The following is a 22,511-nucleotide window of genomic DNA, read 5'->3' on the forward strand; positions in this document are numbered from 1 at the left end:
AAGGGATGTTTCTCTCTTCTCCCTGTCCCACCCACCAAGGAGCCAAGCATAGGAGAACATGTGTTGATTTGTCCCAGGCCCTGTGCTGACACTTTTGATGTAAAGTGCTAACACTGGGTCATGAGTAAAAGCCTAGGCTCTGCACTCAGATTGCCTGGACATCCTGTTCCTGCTCCACCACATAAACAAATCACTGAATTTCTCTGAGCCTCATTTTCCTCTTTAGCTACCAGACACATAATAATAGGAACAAATGAGATGATACAGAGAAAGCTTTGGCCCATAATAAACACAGAATAACTTCCAGGAATCCTTATGATTACTGACTATAGGATTCTCACAAAAGAAAATGAGAGAGATTATCAGCATCAATATAAGAATAAAGAAGTGAAACTCAAAGTTTAAAAAAAAAGTACTCAAGATATCATGGCTAATATGTGCCAGAACTGGCATTCTAGCCAAGACTCGGCCAGTTTCAATAACTGTTCCTGGAGTTCCCGTCATGGCGCAGTGGAAACAAATCCAAGAACCACGAGGTTGGAGGTTTGACCCCTGGCCTCGCTCAGTGGGTTAAGGATCTGGCGTTGCCGTGAGCTGTGTTGTAGGTTGCAGACGTGACTCAGATCTGGCATTGCTGTGGCTCTGGTGTAGGCTGGCAGCAACAGCTCTGATTAGACCTCAGCCTGGGAACCTCCATATGCTGTGGGTACAGCCCAAAAAAGGCAAAAGACAAAAAACAAAAACAAAAACAAACAAACAAACAAACAAATCATCTGTTCCTTTGCCTTATCTGGACCACCTTTCTGTGCACCAGATTATGGCATCAGCATGGCCCATCACTCCTGCATCCTGCAGTATCTAGTGGGCTCTGCCAGTGGGACTTCTCTGCTTCTGGGTTCAAGTCCCAGGGGTCCTACCTGTAATGCATTTTGCTCACTCCCCTCTCTGGCTACTTAGATGGGTACCCACCTGTGATTATACCTAAGCCCTGGCACTGGAAGAGTGGGACACCAGGGCTTACCTGACTCCCCTTTCTTATGAACAGTGAATTAGAGCTTTTAATAAGAGAATTTTAAGAATGTACTGGAAGATATGGACCTCTTCTGGAAAATATGCACACACACAGAGTGAATCCACAATTTGACAAACAGTTTTAGAAGATTCTCAGGCACCCCTGAGATCCATTCAGGGACTTCGGGGGAGGATTTCCTGCTCTGGGGAGAATCATAGAGAGATTTAGAGCACTAATGAGTGCTGCAGCTTCCCTTGGCCTGATGCTCAGTTTGCTTTCTGGAGAAGGAGGGGCTTTGGGGGGAAGAGATTCCCTGGAGAAGCAGCACATCTTCTGAGTGAATCTGGCAATGTGAGATTCTCCAGATGCCTTGCCTGGTTAAGGGCTCTTTAAAGGAGAAGGTACCTGGCCCCTGTGTGCTCTGTGGCTAGAAATTACCCTGTTAGCCCAGGATAGCCACAGCCACTGCTGGGGCACAGGAGCAGATACTCACCGACACACCCTGAAGCCATTGGAGAGGAGGCAGCAGATGCAGAGGCCACTGAGGAAGCTGGTGGGGCCAGCACAACCACCTCTTGGGACAGAGAAGGGCAGCAGGAGTCCAGCAGCCAAGGGACAGCAGGTGCATTTCCTACCGAGGTAAAGCCAGCTGTGTTGGAAGGAACATATGCTATGGACTCAGATGAGGAAACAAGTGAATCTCAGCACTCTCACTTACCAGCTTTGGGACCATGCCTTTTTGAGTCTCATCTTCCCTTTCTACAAGTTTGGGATAATACTTTCCACCTTGCTGGGCTGGTCTGAGAAGGAGAGAACATTTGTATGTGAAGGGTGGAATACAGTCTCTGGAACATTATCCAGGCAGACCTCCCTTTATCACACTTTGCAGATACCGCATTGTCTATAAATTGCAAGTTTGTGGCAGCCCTGTGTCAAACACACCTACTGGTACCATTTCTCCAATACTATTTGCTTACTTGATGTCTCTGTGTCATGGCTTGGTAATTCTCACAATATTTCAAACTTCTTCATCATTATTGTATTTGGTATAGTGATCTGTAACCAGGCATCTTTATATCATTATTGCACTCCCCAAAGGCTCCCATGATGGCTAGCATTTTGTAGCAATAAAACATTTTTAAATTAAAGTCCATATATTGTTTTCTTAGACATGATGATATTGCACACTTAATAGACTACAGCACATGTAAACATACCTTTTTTTTTGGTGGGGGTGGGCTGCTGTGAGCAGTGACTTGATGTGTGATCTCAGGTTCCAGACCCAGGATTGAACTTGGGTCCCAGCAGTGAAAGCATCAAGTCCTAGCCACTATACTACCAGAGAACTCCTGATTTAAATAGAGGTTTTGTATGCAATGAGAAACAAGACAAAACAAATTTATGTGACTCATTTAATTGTGATAATCACCTTATTGCAGTGGCCTGGAACTGAACCTGCTGTATCTCCAAAATCTGCCTATACCTGATCAATGAATAGTCAGTCGCTGATGTGGATGGGATCATGTCTCCTCTTATTTAGAAACAATTAGGATGCCTTGGAGAATACTTGAGCCTTCTTTGTATATTTCAAGGACGTTGATTAAACAGAAGAATTTCAGAATAACAGTTTGGTGACAGAGGACAGTTCACTGTGCACACTGGGCTGCCTGGCCAGAGAGAAGCCATTTTGCAGGATGTGCATCTCCCTCCTGGGGGCTGATTGCAGAGTACCACTTGGCAGACTGTTGCATTGAAACTATGCCCTGGGCAGAGAAGCCTGGAAACAGCCTCTTTCCTCTCTGGACTCTGTTTCCCAGATTTTAGGAGCAGGACTTCACCTTTTCACCTGCTTCCATCCTCCAAGTGTGCTTTTAAACTCTGCATGCCTATGCCTGCAATGATGAGTGTGTGTGCATGGACCTCCACATCAGTGCGTAAGTGTGTGTTTATGTGTATCTTTGCCCCTGTGCACTTATTTTATTTGTTTCTAAGTCTCAGTGTGTTGGTGGATATTTTGTTTTCCTCTGAGCTTGGATACCTGGTTGCCTGTAGCAACTGTAAGCTCGAATCTTTCAGCAACTGAGCCCTCCCTGAGACACATTTGATTGCTTTTGCTGGATCTTCCAAATCCTGGCCATTGACCATTGCAAGTTTCTGTAGCAGGAGTTTTTTTTTTCCCTCCTTGCCATGGGGAGAACCTCTCCTCTCTCTCATCCCCAACGTGAAGTTCAGAGGTCAGAGAATAAAAGCGGGAAAGAGGGTCCGATATCATTGACAGTGGTCCCTTCCTCCCTTATAGGAAGTGACTAGTAACTCACCTGATTTATCTGGAACATGGGCACTTCTTTCATATATAACCTTCTGACCACATACCACAAAAAGAGAAAAGACAACAATTAAAGTTACTGGCACAGGAAATTGTTACCTATCTGGAGTTTCCTGTAATGAAGGGTAAGAATATAATAAGGATCAACCATCATTCAGTTATTAACAGCAACTAATGGCATGAAGTAAAATCATATTTTAGATATAAAGTGTCACACTAGGCACAGAAATGCTGTCTCTCTTATTGTGTTTACAGCTAGGAAAGGTCTGTTAAAATATTTTGAACTTTTATCTAATCTTGTGTTGCCAAAGCTCGGAGTGCAAAACAAGGCTTTTGTTAATACATAGGTGCTAGTGCATGAGTGTGTACCTGTGGGGGTGAAAGAGGAGTTCCTCTGAAAGTCTACTAAAAATGAAGGCAGAGGCCCATGAGTAAGAAACCCCTTAGCCTTAGAAGCATAAGGTCACACACAGAGCCAAGTTCTCCATCAGGACTTGCTCATCTCTGTGTTTATTAAATGAGAAGACATAGGCTAGAGGAACCAAGTGTTTCTTCTATGCGATCATGGACTTTAGGATCTGTGGTCTTTTCTTCCCTTATGTGTCCTTCGTCTTCTTTCAGTGCTTGAAAAGACAAGATTGGAGTTCCCGTTGTGGCTCAGAGGTTAACGAATCCAACTAGGAACCATGAGGTTTTGGGTTCAATCCCTGGCCTCACTCAGTGGGTTAAGGATCTGGTGTTGCTGTGAGCTGTGGTGTAGGTGCAGTCGAGGCTCGGATCTTGCATTGCTGTGGCTCTGACATAGGCCAGCGGCTGCAGCTCTGATTGGACACCTCGCCTGGGAACCTCCATTAGTTTCACCTGGGCAAAATTTAGAAGGATTTAGAATTTAGGAACTGAACATATTTTTTTCTTAAGAAAATATAACCCTTTGGGATTCCTGTCTAGATCCATTTGTCTGTTCAGATAATATGGGAGTGCCTGAGGTGTCTCTACCTCCCTGCCCCCAGGCTTTGGAGTCTGTACCTGACATTGGAGAAGCTTCTCGTTTGATGTAGAGACAGAAGGATAAGGTCCAGACAGGCTCCTTTGAATATCTAGAAACTGAAATGTCTTGATCATGAAAACCAACTTCTCATGTTATGTCTATTTGGCCCAAGGCTGCAGTGGCATTGTTTCTCCTGCAAAGGCCAAGAAGTCAGAGGTGAACCTTGTGATACAAAAGGTAAGACTGGAGAGTATATGAATCTGGAGGCCCAGGGCCCGGGCTGATGACCCCAGGGCCCCAGAGATGATGGCACATACAGATGTTCATTGGAAAATGGTAGCCACAGACTCTCTGAGGGCCAGAAATGGAGAAGCTAAGCTCTACACCAACAAAGAATGACATTCCCTTAGCCCTAAGGCTGAAGCACAGGGAAGCAACTTCTCTGAGGTCAGAGTGGGTGCAGAGATGAGAGAAGAAACAAAGTCACCCAACTCTTAAAAGGATGTTCATTCTACAAGGTCATGGGAACACTTCCCTAGGTAACGTGGCCCGATTCTCTCCTGGCGGTTTTCCAAGAAGTCACATACTACAGGAAGCTGTTAGGGTAACCAAAAATTAGAACTGCTTCTCAGCCTGCCTCTCCCATTGCTTCCCAGGCAATGTGGGGCTGCTCTGTATACACACCTAGTGAGGAGGGCGTGCTCCCTGCCCCAGGCATTTCTGAGACCCACTTAGTCTAAGAATTTTTGCTCACAACAGTCCATGCCAACAGGACAGAATCCCGCTCATGCCTGGGAACAAGCAGATAGCATTTCTTCACCCCAGAGAAGAAGAGGGTAGGGAGCAAAGTCAAGTTTTATTATTAAACAACTTTAATCCAAATGCTGATTATTATTTGCAGTGTCTGAAGGCACAAGTTATACCTAAAATGTACGGAATAGTCTAAACAGAGTTATAAATCCAAAGAGCAAAGCATGAAAAAAAAGAAAGAAAGAAAGAAAGAAAAGGTACATTCTGAGCTGACACAGAAATCTGAGTTGGGAAGAATTTTTTCAGAGAATTTTCTTGAATATCAATCATTTCCCTTCATGTCAAGGATAGGAAATTAAAAAAAAATAAATAAACATGGTGAGGAATAATACCATGGGGTGTTAAGGGTTTTTTTTTTTTTTATAAGCCAAATACCTTTCCTTCAAAGATGCACTTGCTCTCTTATTCTCTCTCTCTCTCTTACACACACACATACACATACACACACCTCTCCTCTCCCTGATACCCATTCTAAGCAAAACCATCCAAGAAGACACCCATAGTATACAGGTACAGACAGGTCATTTCATGGAAATAAAAGAACAAAAACCAAAACCAAAACCCAAACAACATAAACTTGGGTGTGAGATAGGGCAGTGAGAAGAGAATTTGGTTAAAAAAATAGAGAAATATATGTGAAAGAATTGACCATCCAGGGCAGGACATCCCCCCTCCCAATCAAAATGCTGATGGAAAGAAAATGAAGCCTGTTCTCCCACAGGATAACCATCGCCTACCTAAGCTTCCCCATGTGCATGCACTCAGCTCCGGGCTCTACATGCTCTGATGGAAAAATGTCAATGGATCGCCTTGGTAGCACTAACATCAGGCCATTCTCAGCATCCAGAGATAAATAACATAATTATAAACACTCTCCTCCCTAGGGTGCTTTTAGCTGACTGTGATGCAGCCGTTCCTTACTGCTCAATCATATCACGCGGGACTTTGGGAAAGAAATCAATCCTGGGCTAGTTATCACCCTCATAAATACATCTCCAGAATAAGTCCACAAGGCTTGAGGAGAGGCAATCAATAGGACTTTGTATTTCTCCATGACCACAGACCCATGCTCTCAGCCCCCTCATTACTGCTGGGTTGGGGCAAGCCTCACCCCTCTTGGTGCCAGATGTGGGTTGTGTTCTCCAACATGGAAGGCTAGGAAAGCAGAATCACCTTTATCTTCCAATGAAGAGCTGAAGTGATACAGCTCCGATTACTCCAATGACTCTGCTCCTGGTGTTTCCCACCCCTTCCTCTGCTTCTACAGTTTAATTGCCCCCAAAAAGCACAACAGAGGGAGGGAGGTGGGATTGTCAGATAATCTTAGCCTTAAGAAACAGAGTTTCCTAAGAAGATAAACCTAAGAAGCAGGTTCACCAGCTCAGGGATAGGCCTTGGAATCTCTGAGACTATGGGATTCTCTCATCCAGCTCCTGCTATGGGCTGGATCACAGCTTGAGGGCTTCTGGTCTAGAGAAAGTGGCATAGGAGGGCATGACGATTGATGCTGGGTTTCAGCCCTATTGGGAAGACTGCCTGCATGGTATAGGACCCAGAGACATCCTTTTACTTCTGGGGTGACTTCCCTGAGGGCTGGGAATTACCTGTCTCCACATCACACAAAGTTTACACTGTTCTAAGAGCCAAGGCTTCCTCGTACCTGAAGGAACACAGTCCCTTTGATCTATTCTGGGCACTCCCAACAGGTTCCTTTGACCTGGAACCATGGGTCCCACACCCAAGGGGATATTCTCCGCCGACTCGGCTTCTCAGCCCCCCACTTCACCTGGTCCTCATGTCACACCTCACACCTCCCTCATCCCTGCAGACAAGGACAAGCCTGCCTCTGTCCAGCCTCCCCAAGGCAATGATGGGGCCTGCTCTCCTTACAGATTAGATCGCAGGTTGATTGTTCTAATTAGGAAAAGAAAGTTAAAAAACAAGGCCATCAGGATAACCCTAGTGCATGTCAGCCTCAAAGCCCTCAGAGATCGTTGCCTCAGCCTGGGCACTTCTCTTGGGCCCACAGCACACAGGGACATGGAGTAGGATGACCAACAGGACTGCCCCAGTCCTAGGAGCCTCCTCAGTCCCAGGCTGGTAGGCACAGTTGATCACCCTACAGTACAAGGACCCAGGAGTCAGGCCAACACTGTCCCGAGGCTCACTCTTTATCGACGCAAGAGGTCTAAGAAGAACAAAGGGCCAGGAGAGGAGGAACATAGCAGGAAACTCTGGGACAGGGCAGCAAGCAGCATTTGGGACTCCTCCAAAAGGGACCTGCTGCTTTACCTTCCCCTCTCCACCAGCAGGGGACGTCCTTATCTGATCGCCCCTCCTGCCCTCGCCCTCAGAAAGGCCCGGGAACAGGGGGCTTCTTTGGCACTTCAGAATGATCACAAGTAATTTGCGTTTTTATTCATATAGAACAAAATTTACAAAGTCATTCATACAGGTTTTGTGTTTTTTTTTTTTTTTTTTACTGACTTCGAAAATTGGGAATATTCAAAATACACTTTTACCCCACTCCATTCTGTCGTTATTTACAGGTATATACAAGAAAAATGAAAGAGTCTCTGTGTGTGTGTGTGCGTGTATGTATGTGTGGTTTGTGTTGTTTTCTGGTATTAAAAAGCTCTGCTGGTCGGGTGGGTGGACGGGCGGGGAGGAGGGCGGGTGGCGCGGTCAGATGGAGGTGCCATGGGAGGTGTCCAAGGCCTCCGGAAGGACGCCTCCAGGCACGGGCTGGAAGGACATGGGGATGGGGGTCTTCACAGGGCTCTGGCGGAAAAGCCCCCCGTTGGGCGACCTGTGTTTGCACTGCATGGAGGGCATGGTGGCCGAGCTGCTCAGTGGCAGAGGCAGGTTGCTGCTGGGCCCTGACGAGAGTGTCCGGCTCGTGCTGTGGCTGCTTTGCTCCGGCAGAAAGGTGCTGACCGAGAGCTGCGTGTTCTGGTACTCGCGCGTGGGCTCCAAGGCCTGGCTGGGAGCCAGGCCCCCCATCTCCAGGGCTGAGAGCTCAATGGACGCCGGGGAGATCTGCTTGTGAGCAATGTCTTCATCCATGAGACTGTTCATGCGCCGATGGACCTGCTCCAGATTCACTTCTTTGTCCTGCAGGCAAAGCACGGGAGGGTCAGGCCAAGCCCTCACTCCAAGCAAGGCTACAAACTCTGGAAGGCTGGAGACCCCAGGCCTGATCAGCCTGCTGGACAGTGGGGTGAGCATGCCCCCATTTTTCCCACCACACAGCTCAACTAAATACCCAGCCCTCCATTACCTGCCGTACCAGTAGCCTAGGCCCCTGGCCCTGGTAGAAAAGACCCAGCAAGCAGAACTTGACACTATGTGGGCCCCTACCCACCACAATTTGCTTAGAATCACCATGTGGGCCCCTACCTGCTACAATTTGCTTAGAATCACCGTCACACCCAGAGGCAACCCTTGGGAGAAGATGCTTTGAACAACTGGCAGAAACAGCAGAAGAAAGAGGTTCCATGGGAATAAAAGGGAATGGTCCTTGAACACCTAATGTGCCCCATGAATTTGCCATTTAGTGCTCATATTGCTCAGAAGACCTGGTGTGGTCATCCCCACCCTACAAAAATGAGGCTTGGGTTCAGGAAGGTCCATGGCCTCCCTAGAATCATGACCCTAGCGAGTGGCAGAGGCAGCGCCGGAAGCCTGGAACATGTAAGATCTTCAGAGATGCCAGGGAAGGGGCATGTCCCTGTCTGGAAGGCTCATGGGGCTGGGGTCCTGGAGGAAGATGGAGGTGGGGTGTGATGGTGAGGAAAAGGACTTGCCAGAAGTCAGCTGACTTTCCTGGTATCATGAGAGTTGAGGCTGCTGAGATGGGTGACCCTCGCACTCAACTCTCTCCGTATGGTGAATGGCATTAAGGGACTTGCTTTGTTTGTTCAATTATTTATTTGCAGAACAAATATCATTCCTTGATATTTTGCCTACAATGTCAGAAGAAATCAAAGAGGTTAAACTGCTGGAAAGCTTTTTAAAGACAAAGACTATGTAATCTACTTCTTCCTTTTCTCCCCAGTGACCTGGGGAACAAAACCAGATGTCCACAGAAGAGCCACGCCAGCCCCTCAGTGAGGTGTTAGAAGTTGCAGTCCTATTTCCAGGCCCTAGTAAGTACTGCTGATGTGCCAGGCAAGGTTATTCCCTATGTTTCCCTAGTGTCAAACACCAAGAGAAATACCGTGTCAAAGCTCCGCTCCAGACCGAACGTCACAGGCTGTCTAACATCGGCATCCAAGGAGCAGAGAGGAAGCTGTCCCCTGCCCACCTTGTAGGGTTGTCAGAAATACCACAAAACGTAAAAGCTCTGAATGTGATTTCAAAAGAAAAAAGAAGGAGCCACACAAATCCAAGAGCCATTCTAGTGGCTGCTCTGGGCTCTGAGGTTGATGAGAGAGGATATTCCCCAGGAAGAGGTGACCTTAAATAATTGGCATGGGCTCCCCTCTCCTATGAGGGAACATGCATTTAGCCCCCAGGAAGTCTCAACCTAACCTTCCTCAGGCAAGGAAGCTGCCTCTGCAATCCATTCCTTGCTCCCAATGACCCCTGGCATGGAGAAGGCAGGGCCACTGCTCTCTCCACAACTTTGTTAAGTTCATGACTGGCACACAGGGCTTGGCTTCTGGTGGGACACCTGCTGTCTTTCCCAAACAAGAAAACTGACAATACTCATACAACAATGAGAAACTCATTCCATGCCTGGAGGAAGCTGGAGATAAGAAAGCCAACTGATTTGAGGGTGGACAACGCTATGGGGCTTGGTATCACAGATAGAAACCACATCAGAAATTGTTGATATGGCCATATGGGCAGAGCCAAAATTCCAGTGATCTGAAGTCCCACACAGCAGAGCTGAGCTCACTGATGCTGGAAGACCAGCTCCAAGTTAGGGACATCTCTGGGTGGCAAGTGTAGTGGGTGAAATTTGGGGAAGTGGCTAGAAAGGATCAGGCTTTTATTTAGTCAGACCAAATATGGTGCATGCCATGTCTTTCACCAACTCCTTCAACAATTTGTAAAATACGTAACAAACCAAATCCAAGATCTCTTCTTTATTAAGCATAGTTGATTGAGCTCTGTGAACCTTGCTCTTTTATCTGTGTTTTATTTACGTACTTTATTTCTATTCCTGAAAAATACACTATTTTTAATAGTTTTTAAACTATTATACTAGGCATTGGTTCTTTTAGTGCCATCAAGCATCGATCTTCCCTATGGTTTATTTGCTTTGGGGGAATCACTTTTCTCCAATGGATAACAGTTTGACAGTGCTCTGCCTACCTGTATCCAAAAGGCAGGACCATAACCCAAGTAAGGACAATAGAATTGGATCTGAATCCTGAACAAAGAGATAAAGAGACAGAGGATGGCTGACGTTCCATCTGTTACAGTGGTAGTACTTCAGAAAACCTTATTCTGTGACTATCCTCCTGGATCTTGCTCCCCAGCCCTCTGGACAAGCCTTGACTTCTGCCCATCAACCAGCACGCTTCTCCAGCCCTCTCATGGCTGCTGTGAGCTCCTGATGAGCTTCTGACACAGTGTTCTCATGTACATTAGCCAAAGTCAGTGCCATGGCTATGTTGGTAAATATTTGTATCTAGAGGCTATTTTCATTTCAAAATGTATGAAGGGCACAGTCAGGTACCAGAAAGCCTGGAAGCTGGAAAAACTGGAGGAGAATTTCAGACACTTTTGTAGTTTAATAATATCAACTTCCCTTCTCTTTGCAGTCAGCAAAGCTTGGAGAAGAATGGACAAGCTGAGTGCCCCTGCTGGCAGAGCTATTAACAGATGAAGGAAAACTGATGACCAAGTAAATGGTCCTGGGATCATTGGAAGAACTAGTTAGATGCATAATCTTGCCTTTTCCTCCTTTGTATTTTCTTTTCAGGGCTTTAAGAATCCTTTTGAGACTGGAACTAAGTAGTTTAATAAGAGTAGACTAATTTGAAGTGGGAGGTGTGTCTTGGTCCCACCTGTGTTCATTCTGGATTCTGGCAGTTAGAGGAGAGGGCTTTTTCTCAGAGTCAGTGGAATACTTGGCCAGGACAAGTGTTCAGAGATGCTCCCATTCTATTGTGTCTACAGTGAATACAGGAGAAGGGAGAACTTCCTGCCAAGGAAGTCTAGAGGGAGACAGGGGATTGAGAGTGGGGGCAAAGCGAAAGAAGCCCTCTTACCGAAGGCCAGGAAAACAGACCTAAGGAGAGCTTTGGGGGAAGACCAACCAACCAAAATCTTCTGGAAGAACATGTGAGCAAAAGAGGTCACTGGGAAGAAATCTTTGTGAAATACAAGAGAGAGGAAGTTTGGGGGTGTTATAAAAGTATTATAGAAGTGCTAGGGCACCGACACCAATCTAGCATAGTAATCACATAATGAGGAGTTGACCAGGTTGTATCAAAGCATCTAGTAAAAAGACCAGCCCAGAGTGTGGGTGTGGAGACAATATAATTACCCTAGAGTCAGTATTTTTGGAGGAAAGACCTTAAATATAGTATTTTTAAATCTGTATCTTTTTCTTGCCTCCAACTAAGGACAAATGAAGCAGTTCTAAGAAAGGCTGCAAAGCTGTGCAGCAGAGCTCAACTTCCAGCTGAGGTTACTCATTAGCCCGTAACCTCTCCACCTCAGGACACAGAAAATGTCCAGGCCAATTGAACACACGTTCCAAAGAGACCTTCCCACTCCAAATGGCAGTCAAGAAATCCATCCTCTCCACACCATCAGGACCTCATTCTATTCACATTCTATTACCGCTGGTAGATTCAACACAAAATCAAATGCTGGAAGAAGATTGCCATCATGAGCTTTCTAGATGAGTTGTGTAACTGGACAAGAAAATTAGTAGAGCTAAAGCAAATCCCTCTTTATCACCTCTGGAAACCATATGCAGCCCATTTCTGAGTGTCCCAATGTGTCCTAAAAGGTACCTAAAGTGGAGAGAACCAGAAAAAACTACCATGTTTGGAAATGCTGGAAACACTGTCTTCCTGGATGAGATTTAGCACACGTGAAGACATTTCTGGTGGCCCCCTGACCAAGAAAATAGGAGTCAGAAATAATCTGCCTGCTTAAGGAAAGAGGCAGGAGTGATTTGAATAATTATCTATATTTTAGACAAAATAGGGCATTCTATTATGTTATGCAAATTCAAATAATGGGCTTTTTTATGTGCACTACATCAGTTTACATCCTCATTATCTCAAGGTTTCAGTGTTCAACCAGGTAATGACAGCTGTGGAAAGAGACTTGGAAGCTTGCTGCTGCATTCATTAATTTACTGTAGGTAACTGACCTAGTCAGACCTTCCTGAATATGGCATAAAATTCACTGACTGCATTTATCCATGAATCTGGCTGAATTCCAGCTCTGTGTTTCTCACCTCACATTAAACATGACAACATAAGTACCAACAGAGGTTACTGGAGACCCTCTCCGGGGCATTGGCTTGCAGAGATAAAGTTCTGTAATTAAGCCGCTGTTCACCAACGTGGAAATAATACAGTGTACTGGAAAACGGTAATTAACTAAACTCTCATTTATGTAACAGCCAGTTACACCTGGGACTCTTTAGAACTGACTTTGTTAGTAGTTGAAGGGCTCCCTATTTTAAGTCGGGCAGGAGCAAAATGGGATGAGGGACTTCCCAGTTGACTAGGATGGTTGTAGGAGGTGATCTCCTGTTACTGCAGTCTAACCAGGTGGTAAATGAGACCCAACTGGCTGGGACAAACACCTTCAACATGATCTATTGCTTGAACACAAAGGGTTAGTCGTCTGGGGGGGTGGCAGTCTCAGGGTAAAGAGCAGAGAAGCTGAACAAAGTCGGGGAAGTAGTCTCAGGGGATGATGGGCAGTTTTTTAGAACATTGTGAGAAAGAGTTCTGATGGGGTTAATTGCAGATTTTGTAGGGGAGGGCAATGAGAAGAGGGGGCCAGCAGACACCTCCCATCGTATGTGGCGGTGGCAGGTACGGTGTGAAGAGGATTGCTCAAGGTTATATAATTCTATGATAAGTGGGATATTAGGATGAGAACCCACATCTACGTGGTTCCAAAACCTGAGCTCTTTTCCACCCAACTTCCCCTTGGCATGATGGTGTAGACCAACGGTTTTCATCCTTAGCAGGATATGAGAAACACATGTGGAGCTTCTAGAAATGACAGTTGTTCAGATCTGCCTAACGAGACCCTTTAGGGAATGGAACCCAAGCATCTATATTTCTATAAAGCTCCAGGATCGATTCTTCCTTCCTTCCTTCCTTCCTTCCTTCCTTTCTTTCTTTCTTTCTTTCTTTCTTTCTTTCTTTCTTTCTTTCTTTCTTTCTTTCTTTCTTTCTTTCTTTCTTTTCTTTCTTTCTTTCTTTCTTTTTCTTTCTTTCTCTCTCTCTCTCTTTCCTTCCTTCCCTCCTTCTTTCCTTCTTTCTTTTTCTTTCTTTCTTTCTTTTTCTTTCTTTCTCTCTTTCTTTCTTTCTTTTCTTTCTTTCTTTCTTTCTTTTTCTTTCTTTCTTTTCTTTCTTTCTTTCTTTCTTTCTTTCTTTCTTTTTCTTTCTTTTTCTTTTTTTTGGTTTTTAGGGCTGCACACATACCATATGGATGTTCCCAGGCTAGGGATCGAATTGGAACTACAGCTGCTGGCCTACACCACAGCCACAGCAATGCCAGATCTGAGCCGCATCTGTGACCTACACCACAGCTCACGGCAATGCTTCATTCTTAACCTACAGAGGGAGGCGAGGGATCAAACCCACGTCCTCATGGATACTAGTCAGGTTTGTTATCACTGAGCCACAACTAGAACTCCTAAAAAGCTCCAAGATTAATCACCTCTGATGTGCAGCCAGAACTCAAAGCCATTGATTCAGCTGCAATGATTCCACAACAACTTAACATTAATAACGCTTTCTTTAAAGGATCCCAGACTGGTTCATTCATTCGATAAACACTTTTGAGTTCCCACTACCAGATGAGCTAATATTCTTCCTGAAGCATCCATCTTGGTCCCTGGCACAGTGAAGATGCTCAATACTTTATATTCATCACTCCTTAATGAGAGGTCGCTCTTCCAGAGACTGGGCAAAGTGATGGGAAGGCAAAGTGGAGAAGCACCAACAGACTCAAGGCAGAGACAGGCAGGTGAACCACATGCAGCAATTTGGAATCCTACCCAATATGGGTGTTTACATGGATGGGGGGTGGGGGCAAGGCTGCTACAGAGATGAACGGGGTGGGGGTGACATCTCAGCTGATTTTGAGATACACACTGGTGTAGGGTAGGTGTTCAAAGCCTTCTTACTGGAAGGCCCTGGGCTATGGACTGAAACACTCACTCACTGTCCTTTCTCTCAAGCCAAGAGATAGTGGTGTAGCCATTGGGACAAGCTCAGATTTCAGCAGAAGCTCTGAACCTGGGGTTTAGAGGATGTAAATGCCTAGCTAGGGGTCAGGATCCTGGCTCAGGGAAAACCCTCAGTTACATCCTTCGTTTTCAAACCCTCTGAAAAGGCTAGGTAGGAACTTCTGCTCCTGTGCACACCCCACAAAGGCCTAGTGGAGGACACATCATTCCTATTTTGGTTCTGCCCCTGATACCTGTGACTCCCATTTCTCCAAGAAGAAGGATGCCCTCTTCAAATGGTTTTGAGAGAATCAGCAGAGTTAAGGAGATGCCCTAAGATATGACTCCTCTTCCCTGCATCTCTTACTGCCCATCACAAGGTCCTTGGGAGGGTAGAACCCCTTGGCCACCACTCACCAAACAGCTTCCCATGGATCAGGTGCTGCTCAAGGTACTTTACACACTGTCCCTTGTTGAACCTTGGAGTGACACTATGAGGTCAGCATGAATGAAGAGGGCAAAGAAGCAGGAAAGAAAGTCTCTATGTGGAGTCAAAGAAGCATCAGAGGAGTGAAGGCAGGAAAGGTGTTCATTCCAGAGGAGTGTCCTGAGCAACACATCTTCTAGGGAATGCAGGAGTGCAATGTGGGGGTTTGCAGACAGAAGCTGGCCTGCTGGCCAGGACAGAAGGGCCTGGCTATTTCTGCAAACCTGCTGCTTGGCCACTCAAGCCTCAGTCAGCCCCTGTCTGCAATGAAGCAGGGATGGCAGGGAGAGCAGGAAAGGCGGGAAGCAACAAGAATTCCAAGCTCCCAGCCCAGTGACAAACTATTCATCCCCTCACTCCTCATGTCATCTCCCATTTGTGCAGTCCTCATCGTTGTTTCATGAATATTTTATGCTCAGAGCAATGGCTCTACTTCCCCCATAAATCTCAAGGGTGGCTCTTTACTGCATCTGTAGAGCTGGGTGCACTCACCTGCCTTCGTTAACTACATCATCATCTGATTCCTTAGAAAAAATATGAGCTCAAATCCACATGAATATTAAGAGGTTGAACGCATATTACTACTCTTCCCCAAGTAGGTGTCTAAACTCTGAAGACATTGCAGCATAAGCTGTTAAATATGACCAGGACTCCACCTGAAGGCAGGTTTCTAGCTCTTAAGAAATATGGCCAATGCCCCCAAATGAGGAATTCTTAGCTCAACCAGACACTCTCACCTAATTGCAAATGCTGCCTCATAAAACACAGGAAACCGGTAACACAAAGTAGTTCTTGATTAAATACTATCATTATTCATGAAGCTTTTAAATACAGGCTTCTAAAATCCTGTTGTTACCACCCCTTTGCTGGTTCCTATTCCCTGTATGATTAACATATAACCTCCCTGGCCAGGCAACTTAGTCCCCTGCTATGCCCTGCAGTCTCCTCCCCTCCCATCTCCTTGCTGATGCCCCAGAGCTCCGGGAGAGGTGATGACTTTGTTAACTCTGTGCAATGTCCCAGAATGGTGCCTCCATGACAGTGCCATGTTCGCCCAGCTGGAAAACCTGACCCCCTTCCCTGACTGCAGGGACATTAGCACAGAAATCAGGGTGCTATAATCCTCATTGAAAATTTTCTAGTAGCAAAAGAAGCTAGAGACGGGACCATTAACTATTCTTTTCAGTATGTTTTCCTTACATCTCTTCCTTGCTTCTCTCTTGTGACCCAGGGGTGACAGGAGAGCCTTGAGTCAGTGGGAGACTCCAGCCCTGCATTTCCTTACATGGAGGTACACAGACGGTGAGAGGAAGAGGGATGTCCTCAGAACATTTCGGGCACACTGAGTCAAACAGCAAGCCCCTTGCAGCAAAAACTAAGTGTGATGACAGAGGGCTCACTGCCTGGTATGAATGGAGAGTCTGTCCTCACCCCCAGCCGTGCCAGGGGCTCCTTACAGACTGGCATGTGGAGCTGTGGCCAGGCAGCCTTTCCATGTAGAGATGGTGGCCATGGTGATGCTACCTCTTTGATTTTGGTGCTGGCTACCTGACTGCTTCTTGGTCGCAATTTATACCTGTTTGTATCAACATAACCTATGAGTGAAGCTGTGATTCAGGAAGTTGCTGAGGTATATGTAGTACGTAATGACAGCCCTACCCTGGGGTGGCTGGGCTTGTGCTACAGTATCTGTGTGTAGGTTTCCGTCAGTGAAGTGTTATTGCCAAATGATGCTCCTTGTCATCCTCCCTTAGAGGAACTGGCTCCAGGAGAACTTTGTGAAGATTTTATCCATCTGTCTGTCTGTCTGTCTGTCTGTCTGTCTATCTATCTAACTATCTATCTATCTGTTGAGCTTGAAGACGAGCAAAACCCAGAGAGAAGGAAGTGTGGAAGGCAGAATCAGCTTACGCTTGGCACACATGGTGAAGGAAGCTTGCCTAGAACCTGGAGTCAGAGCTACAGAATTCCCTGTGCTGGGTGTGCCTGAAGGGATGTGTGCAAAGAGGAGGAAGAGAGGGAGAAGGGATGATGGGAGGGGCAGGGGCCCGTCCCCCCTCACATGCTGGGAGAGCAGGGCCCTTGATGAGCCAAAGAGAACCAGGAAGGAATGCAGTTTCCCCTCTTACCCTACAGCTGGTCTCTCCAGGTCAGGGTGGAGGCGCATGGGCGGGGCAGGGTGGGGAAGGGCTCTCTGGCGCTGCTCATGCTGTACCCGCTCTATAGATAAATACACGACTTTAGTGGCCATGGCTGGTGCCTTGGCACTTTGTTCAAACATGAAAACAACCCACTGCATTTGTTCTCTTGCTTGCAAAGCAAAATTAAACAATAACACCATCCCCCACTCCAAAACACTGCCGTCTCCAGACAAGTGGCTGAGGCAAATACTAACTGGACGAAAACCGCCCGCCGAGTGGCCCAGTGGGACTCTCCTGCCTCTAGGCTGCAGAAAGGAGAAGCAGGGCCCAGGGCACAGACCTCTTTGGGAGTCTCCTGGTGGCACCGGTTGCTGTTCCACCACAACTCCAGGGCAGCCACCAGGCAGGCGAGGAGGAGGCCGATGGCCAAGATGCAGAAGACCCCAGCGAAGCTGTGCAGCTTGAGGGCCTTGCCATCCGCCTGGGCACTGGCGTGGCTGGTGAGGTCGCAGCGGCCTGTGTGTGGCCACCACTTCTGCTTGAGCACATCCAGATCCCCAGTGTCCTGCAGTTCCAGGATCCTGCAAGATACAATCCACGTGAGCCACGGTCCTGACCTTATCAACACAGCCACAGGGGGGCCCTGACCCCTTCCCCACTGTGCCAGCCCCTCGGTAGGCAATGCTGAACCATCAAAGTAGTTTTCTGCCTCAGCCTCTCCCCTCCCAATCCATTCTCCACTCTGCAGGCACAGCATCCTCCTCAAAGCACTCATGGGTTTGTTTTTTTTTTCATTTTTAAAAGTTTTTATCATTTTTAAAAGTTTTATTGAAGTATAGTTAACTTACAAGGCTGTGATAATTTCTGCTGTACAACAAAGTGAGCCAGCAGTCTCTGTGCTGCATAACACAGAGAAATCTACCCAGAATTCTATGATAATCCATGTGGGAAAAGAATCTGAGGGAGAATCAATATGTGAATATGCACTCATGGGATTTTGTCACTCTTGTCCTCAAAGCCTTGATGCCTTCTCCCACCCCCCCCCACCACTAATGGGCCAAGTCCAATAGCAAAGCACAAAAGGACCCTTCACATGGGATCCTGGGGAGAGCTTGAAGGATAAAATCAGGAAGTACAGAAATGGATGAGGTGAACACACAGACTGTGGCCTGGCAGCAAGGCTTTCTTTCAAATGTCAATAACTATATCCCAAGTCTCTCTCACTAAGATTCACCAAATCACTCATTTGAGGAGCACCTGCATTGTGCCAAGAGCGATGTTCAACACTGCAGAGAGTTCGGTCTAGAGACACATACCTGGGTTTGGAAACAATGAGAGCCATCAATATGGAGACAGAAGCTGTGATGGACATGACAGAGTGAAAGCAGAGGTGCTAAGAAAGAGTGCCTGGGGAGGGTGGCTGAGCCTGGAGGTGGGGGGAGACCTCATCAAGGAGGTGACAGGCAGGCACCAAGCAGCTCACACTGGTCTAGCACTCTATGTGCCAGGAAGGCTCCTAAGTGCCTGGCAAATCCTGTTTAATTCTCATGTCAGCACTTTGAAAAGTCTACTTCCATGTGCTCACATTTATAGAAAAGGAAACTGAGGCAGAGAGGTGAAATGTCTTGCCAAAATCCCTTTGTGGTTGGCGGGGAAGGCATCCAATGAGGAGGACAAAGAGCCTCCCGAGACTAGAACCACGTTTGAAAGTTTTGTCTACAGTAAGCGCTCGGGAGGTATGAGAAGCTAAAATGTGGCCAATGAGGCTGGAAATGGTGGATGAGGAGGAGGAGGATGTGTAATTAAGATAATGAAGCAGGTAGAACTAAGAATGTGGGCTCTGAGACGGTGTAAGAGGCAGCCTGGATTTTTTTTTTTTTTTGTCTTTTGTTGTTGTTGTTGTTGTTGTTATTGCTATTTCTTGGGCCGCTCCCGCGGCATATGGAGGTTCCCAGGCTAGGGGTCGAATCGGAGCTGTAGCCACCGGCCTACGCCAGAGCCACAGCAACGCAGGATCCGAGCCGCGTCTGCAACCTACACCACAGCTCACGGCAACGCCGCATCGTTAACCCACTGAGCAAGGGCAGGGACCAAACCCGCAACCTCATGGTTCCTAGTCGGATTCGTTAACCACTGCGCCACGACGGGAACTCCTTTTTTTTTTTTTTTTTTATAACAGGCAGCTTGCAAAGGTGGGGTGACTCCACCAGTCCCATATTCCCCAGGTAGGTGTCTAGGTGGCTATTTGCCTTTGTTGTAGTATTTTATGGACTCTTTCTGTAATCCCAGAGTCTGGAGAGGGAACTAGAAGTAACTGACAGCCCTTAGGCTCCTCAAACCCAAGTTTCTCTATCGGTGGAGAAGGACTCTTTTAGCCTGGTCCACTGACAATGATGAGATATTCAGCTGACAATACCCACAATGGCCTTTCTGAACCCTCTGGCCTTTTAGAGCCCTCTGGGGTGTGCACAGTTCAAGAGCAGTGGTTCAGTAGGGTCAGGAGATGCTCACAGCCACCTGGCCATCTGAGCAGTCTCTGCCCTGGACCTGCATTGCAGGCCAGCTGTGACCACAGGCTGAAGCTGAGCTCCAAGACAATGCATGGGCTGTGACTGGTGGAGAGGGAGGATGACAGCCTGGAAAGAGTGCCCTGCCCTGTCAGCATCATGAACCCAGCATAGCATGGCCTCTTACTGGCTAAGAACAGCCTGGCTCTGTGCCAGGAACAGCTGCCTCAGAGTTTTGAAGGCATCAAACCCAGCTTGGTATCCCCAACAAGGTATTTGTCCCTGCTAAGCTTGGCTTCCTCATCATTGCAAGATAGACCCATGATCCCCACTAGGTGAGCAGATCCTATGGAACAGAGGCTATACGTCACTCTTCATGGCTTCCCCTGGGCAAGCACCATGGCCAGCGCAACTTGAGTTATCAATGGGTGTTTGTTGCATTGGTAATGTACGAATGTATTAACTGAATCATGAATACTAAGATTGACTAACATGGCTGTAGTGAAATAATGAGATAATGTCAACTAAATGGCCAGGGCATGAGTCAGCACAAAAGATTTAGAATGCAGCTTGGTCACTGAGATAAAAGCATGATTTACACAGGCATTTGTGTGGCTTGGGGTTGCACTTGGTATGCCATAGGTCTCTTCTGTGGCACACACCATGATTAACTGGGCAGGTGCACTGTCCCACATCTTCTAAGTGGCTCTATATATGTTAGGGAAACTTCATGTCTGCACAACCACTGGCTCATGCTGAGTGACTGTTATTTAAGTCTCTACTGGCAAGTCCAAGTAGGCTGGGCCTTCTGGCAGTTACAGGAACCCCAAGGCTGGATGTGTAATGTCTCAGGGCCTTAAAGAAAGCACTCGTAGTTGAACTACTGGCTCACTATGGAGAAGCAGCAGAGGTTTGTATTCATCAGCACATATCCTGCTCTGATGGACATTAGTCCAAGCCCAGATTCTGCCATTCACATTAGCCATGTTAGTAAACCTTTCAACTTTCTTATATCACCATAATCTAAGATCATAACAAAAGTGAGATAGGCTGGGACCTGAAACCACCTATCTGAGAACTTATACTTGCATCTGAATTCAGAGGTTTTGGAGGCAGCAAACCCAGCTTGGTGTCCCCAACAAGGGATTTGTCCCTGCTAAGCTTGGCTTCCTCATCATAGCAAGAGAGACCCATGATCCCCGCTAGATGAGCAGATTCTATGGAACAGGGGCTGTGTTCCAGCAATAGAATACAAAGCAACTATAAGGGACTAAAGATAACTGCGGGTCTGAGCAGTTGAGGCAATTAGTAATAGTAAGATACAAAAAGACCACAAACCTGCCATTGCTCAGGTGCTAGGAATAAAATCAGGGAGCTGGGCATGATCCCTGAACACAGCACCACCAAGGTGGTGGAAAGACCACCTTAGCCACCCCTTTGACCCCCACCACAGACCCACTCCCACCTTCACTCCATTTAAGGAACCAGTCTGCCCCCTTTGGAGAGCAGAGAGTGAGCAAGGGCACCTGTTACTTGTTTTCACTCCCTCAAACTTCAGCACAAATCCCACTTAAGCTTTTCCTGAATTCCTCATCTGGCCTCTTACCAATTTTGATTGATTAAAGCGCCCAAGGACCTGGGTCAATAACAAAAGCCCCTACTTCACAGAATTATCATGACAAAATAAAAAGCGGGAACACGGGAACACGTGGGACCACTCAGCTCAAGATCTAACAAGCTCTTCAGTGGGTCAATGTGGTATTGTGCTCTGGTGCCATATTGACCAGCAGCCCTATCCATCCAGCATTGACAGGAGATACCTTTTATTGAGAACATAGTAGGGACTGATCATTTTACATTGTTTGAATTCTCACAACAGCCTCTAAAGTAGTTCTTAGTATAATGTCAGGTTTACAGATGGAAGACCCAAGGCTCAGAATCTAGATGACGTGCCCTGAGGTTGCAATTAGAAAGTGGCAAAGCTGCTCTGCAGAGCTGGGTCATGCTGACCGGGGAGGCCATGCTCTTTCCAGAACACCGGGCTGCTAAGTGCAGTCAGCCTGCTCTCTGAGAATCAGTTCTGGCCTAGAGGATGGTGAGACTCCGACCAGAGTGGGGCCCTAGGGCTGGATACCTCTTCCAACGCTCATTAACTGCAAATTCAGGTAGGCGGCTTAATTTTGCTGACGTTTCCCTTCTTCCTGCTCCTTATAATTGTATGCATTTTTTATGCCCAATATTATTCCAGGAAGCATGTAAGGCAATTGACAGGAAAACAGAGAGTAAAACAAAACAAACAAGCAAATCTAAAAGAAAATTTAAATTTGTAAGCAACAGAGGAAAGATAAAACAAGTCACAGGCACAAAATGACTCCCGGAACGAGGCTAAACTAATGCACACCATAATAATCTCTGCTCCTGTCTATGAGTAAGCCAGAGCGATAATAGCCACTTCCTGAAGCCAGTTGTTCTATTTTCCAGACAGATATAATTGCAGGTGCTTTCCTTTAGTCAATAGTCCTGGAGCCTGCTACACAGTAGGTATTCTATACATGGTTAGGAATTTGCTAAACGTTTGCTGAATGCCTACTCTGCATGCGGTGGTCCACAAAAGGGCTAAAGCACTCAACCCAAGTCTCTCTCTCTCTCTCACACACACACACACATTGTAGACTATAGACTCTGTCCTCTGCCCAAGGAAGGGAAATATACAGAGTCAAGGGAATAACTTAGTTCATGAGACTAAGGGAAGAAAGGTTACAGCTATTCCAGAGAAGACTGGGATCCACTGTTTATACATAGCCCTTTTTTCTGTCAATGACATGGAGCATTGCTCCCTGGATCTGCCATCTTCC

At 46.6% G+C, this 22,511-nt stretch overlaps 1 protein-coding gene across 2 annotated transcripts in view; it reads right to left on the reverse strand.

Annotated features, from left to right (window-relative positions):
• Window positions 1-7,594: 7,594 nt before the first annotated feature.
• GRID1 (glutamate ionotropic receptor delta type subunit 1) overlaps window positions 7,595-22,511 on the reverse strand; it is a 686,225-nt gene continuing 671,308 nt past the window's right edge. Inside the window, exons 15-17 of one of the 2 annotated variants that reach the window (XM_047761782.1) lie at window positions 17,490-17,730; window positions 17,138-17,228; window positions 8,188-8,250 (exon numbers count right to left, since the gene is read on the reverse strand). In XM_047761782.1, coding sequence (XP_047617738.1) covers window positions 17,139-17,228; window positions 17,490-17,730 — 331 coding nt within the window. In that variant the 3' untranslated portion in view covers window positions 8,188-8,250; window position 17,138. Of the gene's footprint in view, window positions 8,251-17,137; window positions 17,229-17,489; window positions 17,731-22,511 lie in introns of both variants that reach the window. The other variant, XM_047761781.1, reaches the window with a different exon arrangement.

The sequence above is a fragment of the Phacochoerus africanus genome, chromosome 15 (assembly GCF_016906955.1).
Source record: "Phacochoerus africanus isolate WHEZ1 chromosome 15, ROS_Pafr_v1, whole genome shotgun sequence".
NCBI classification, from domain to species: domain Eukaryota; kingdom Metazoa; phylum Chordata; class Mammalia; order Artiodactyla; family Suidae; genus Phacochoerus; species Phacochoerus africanus.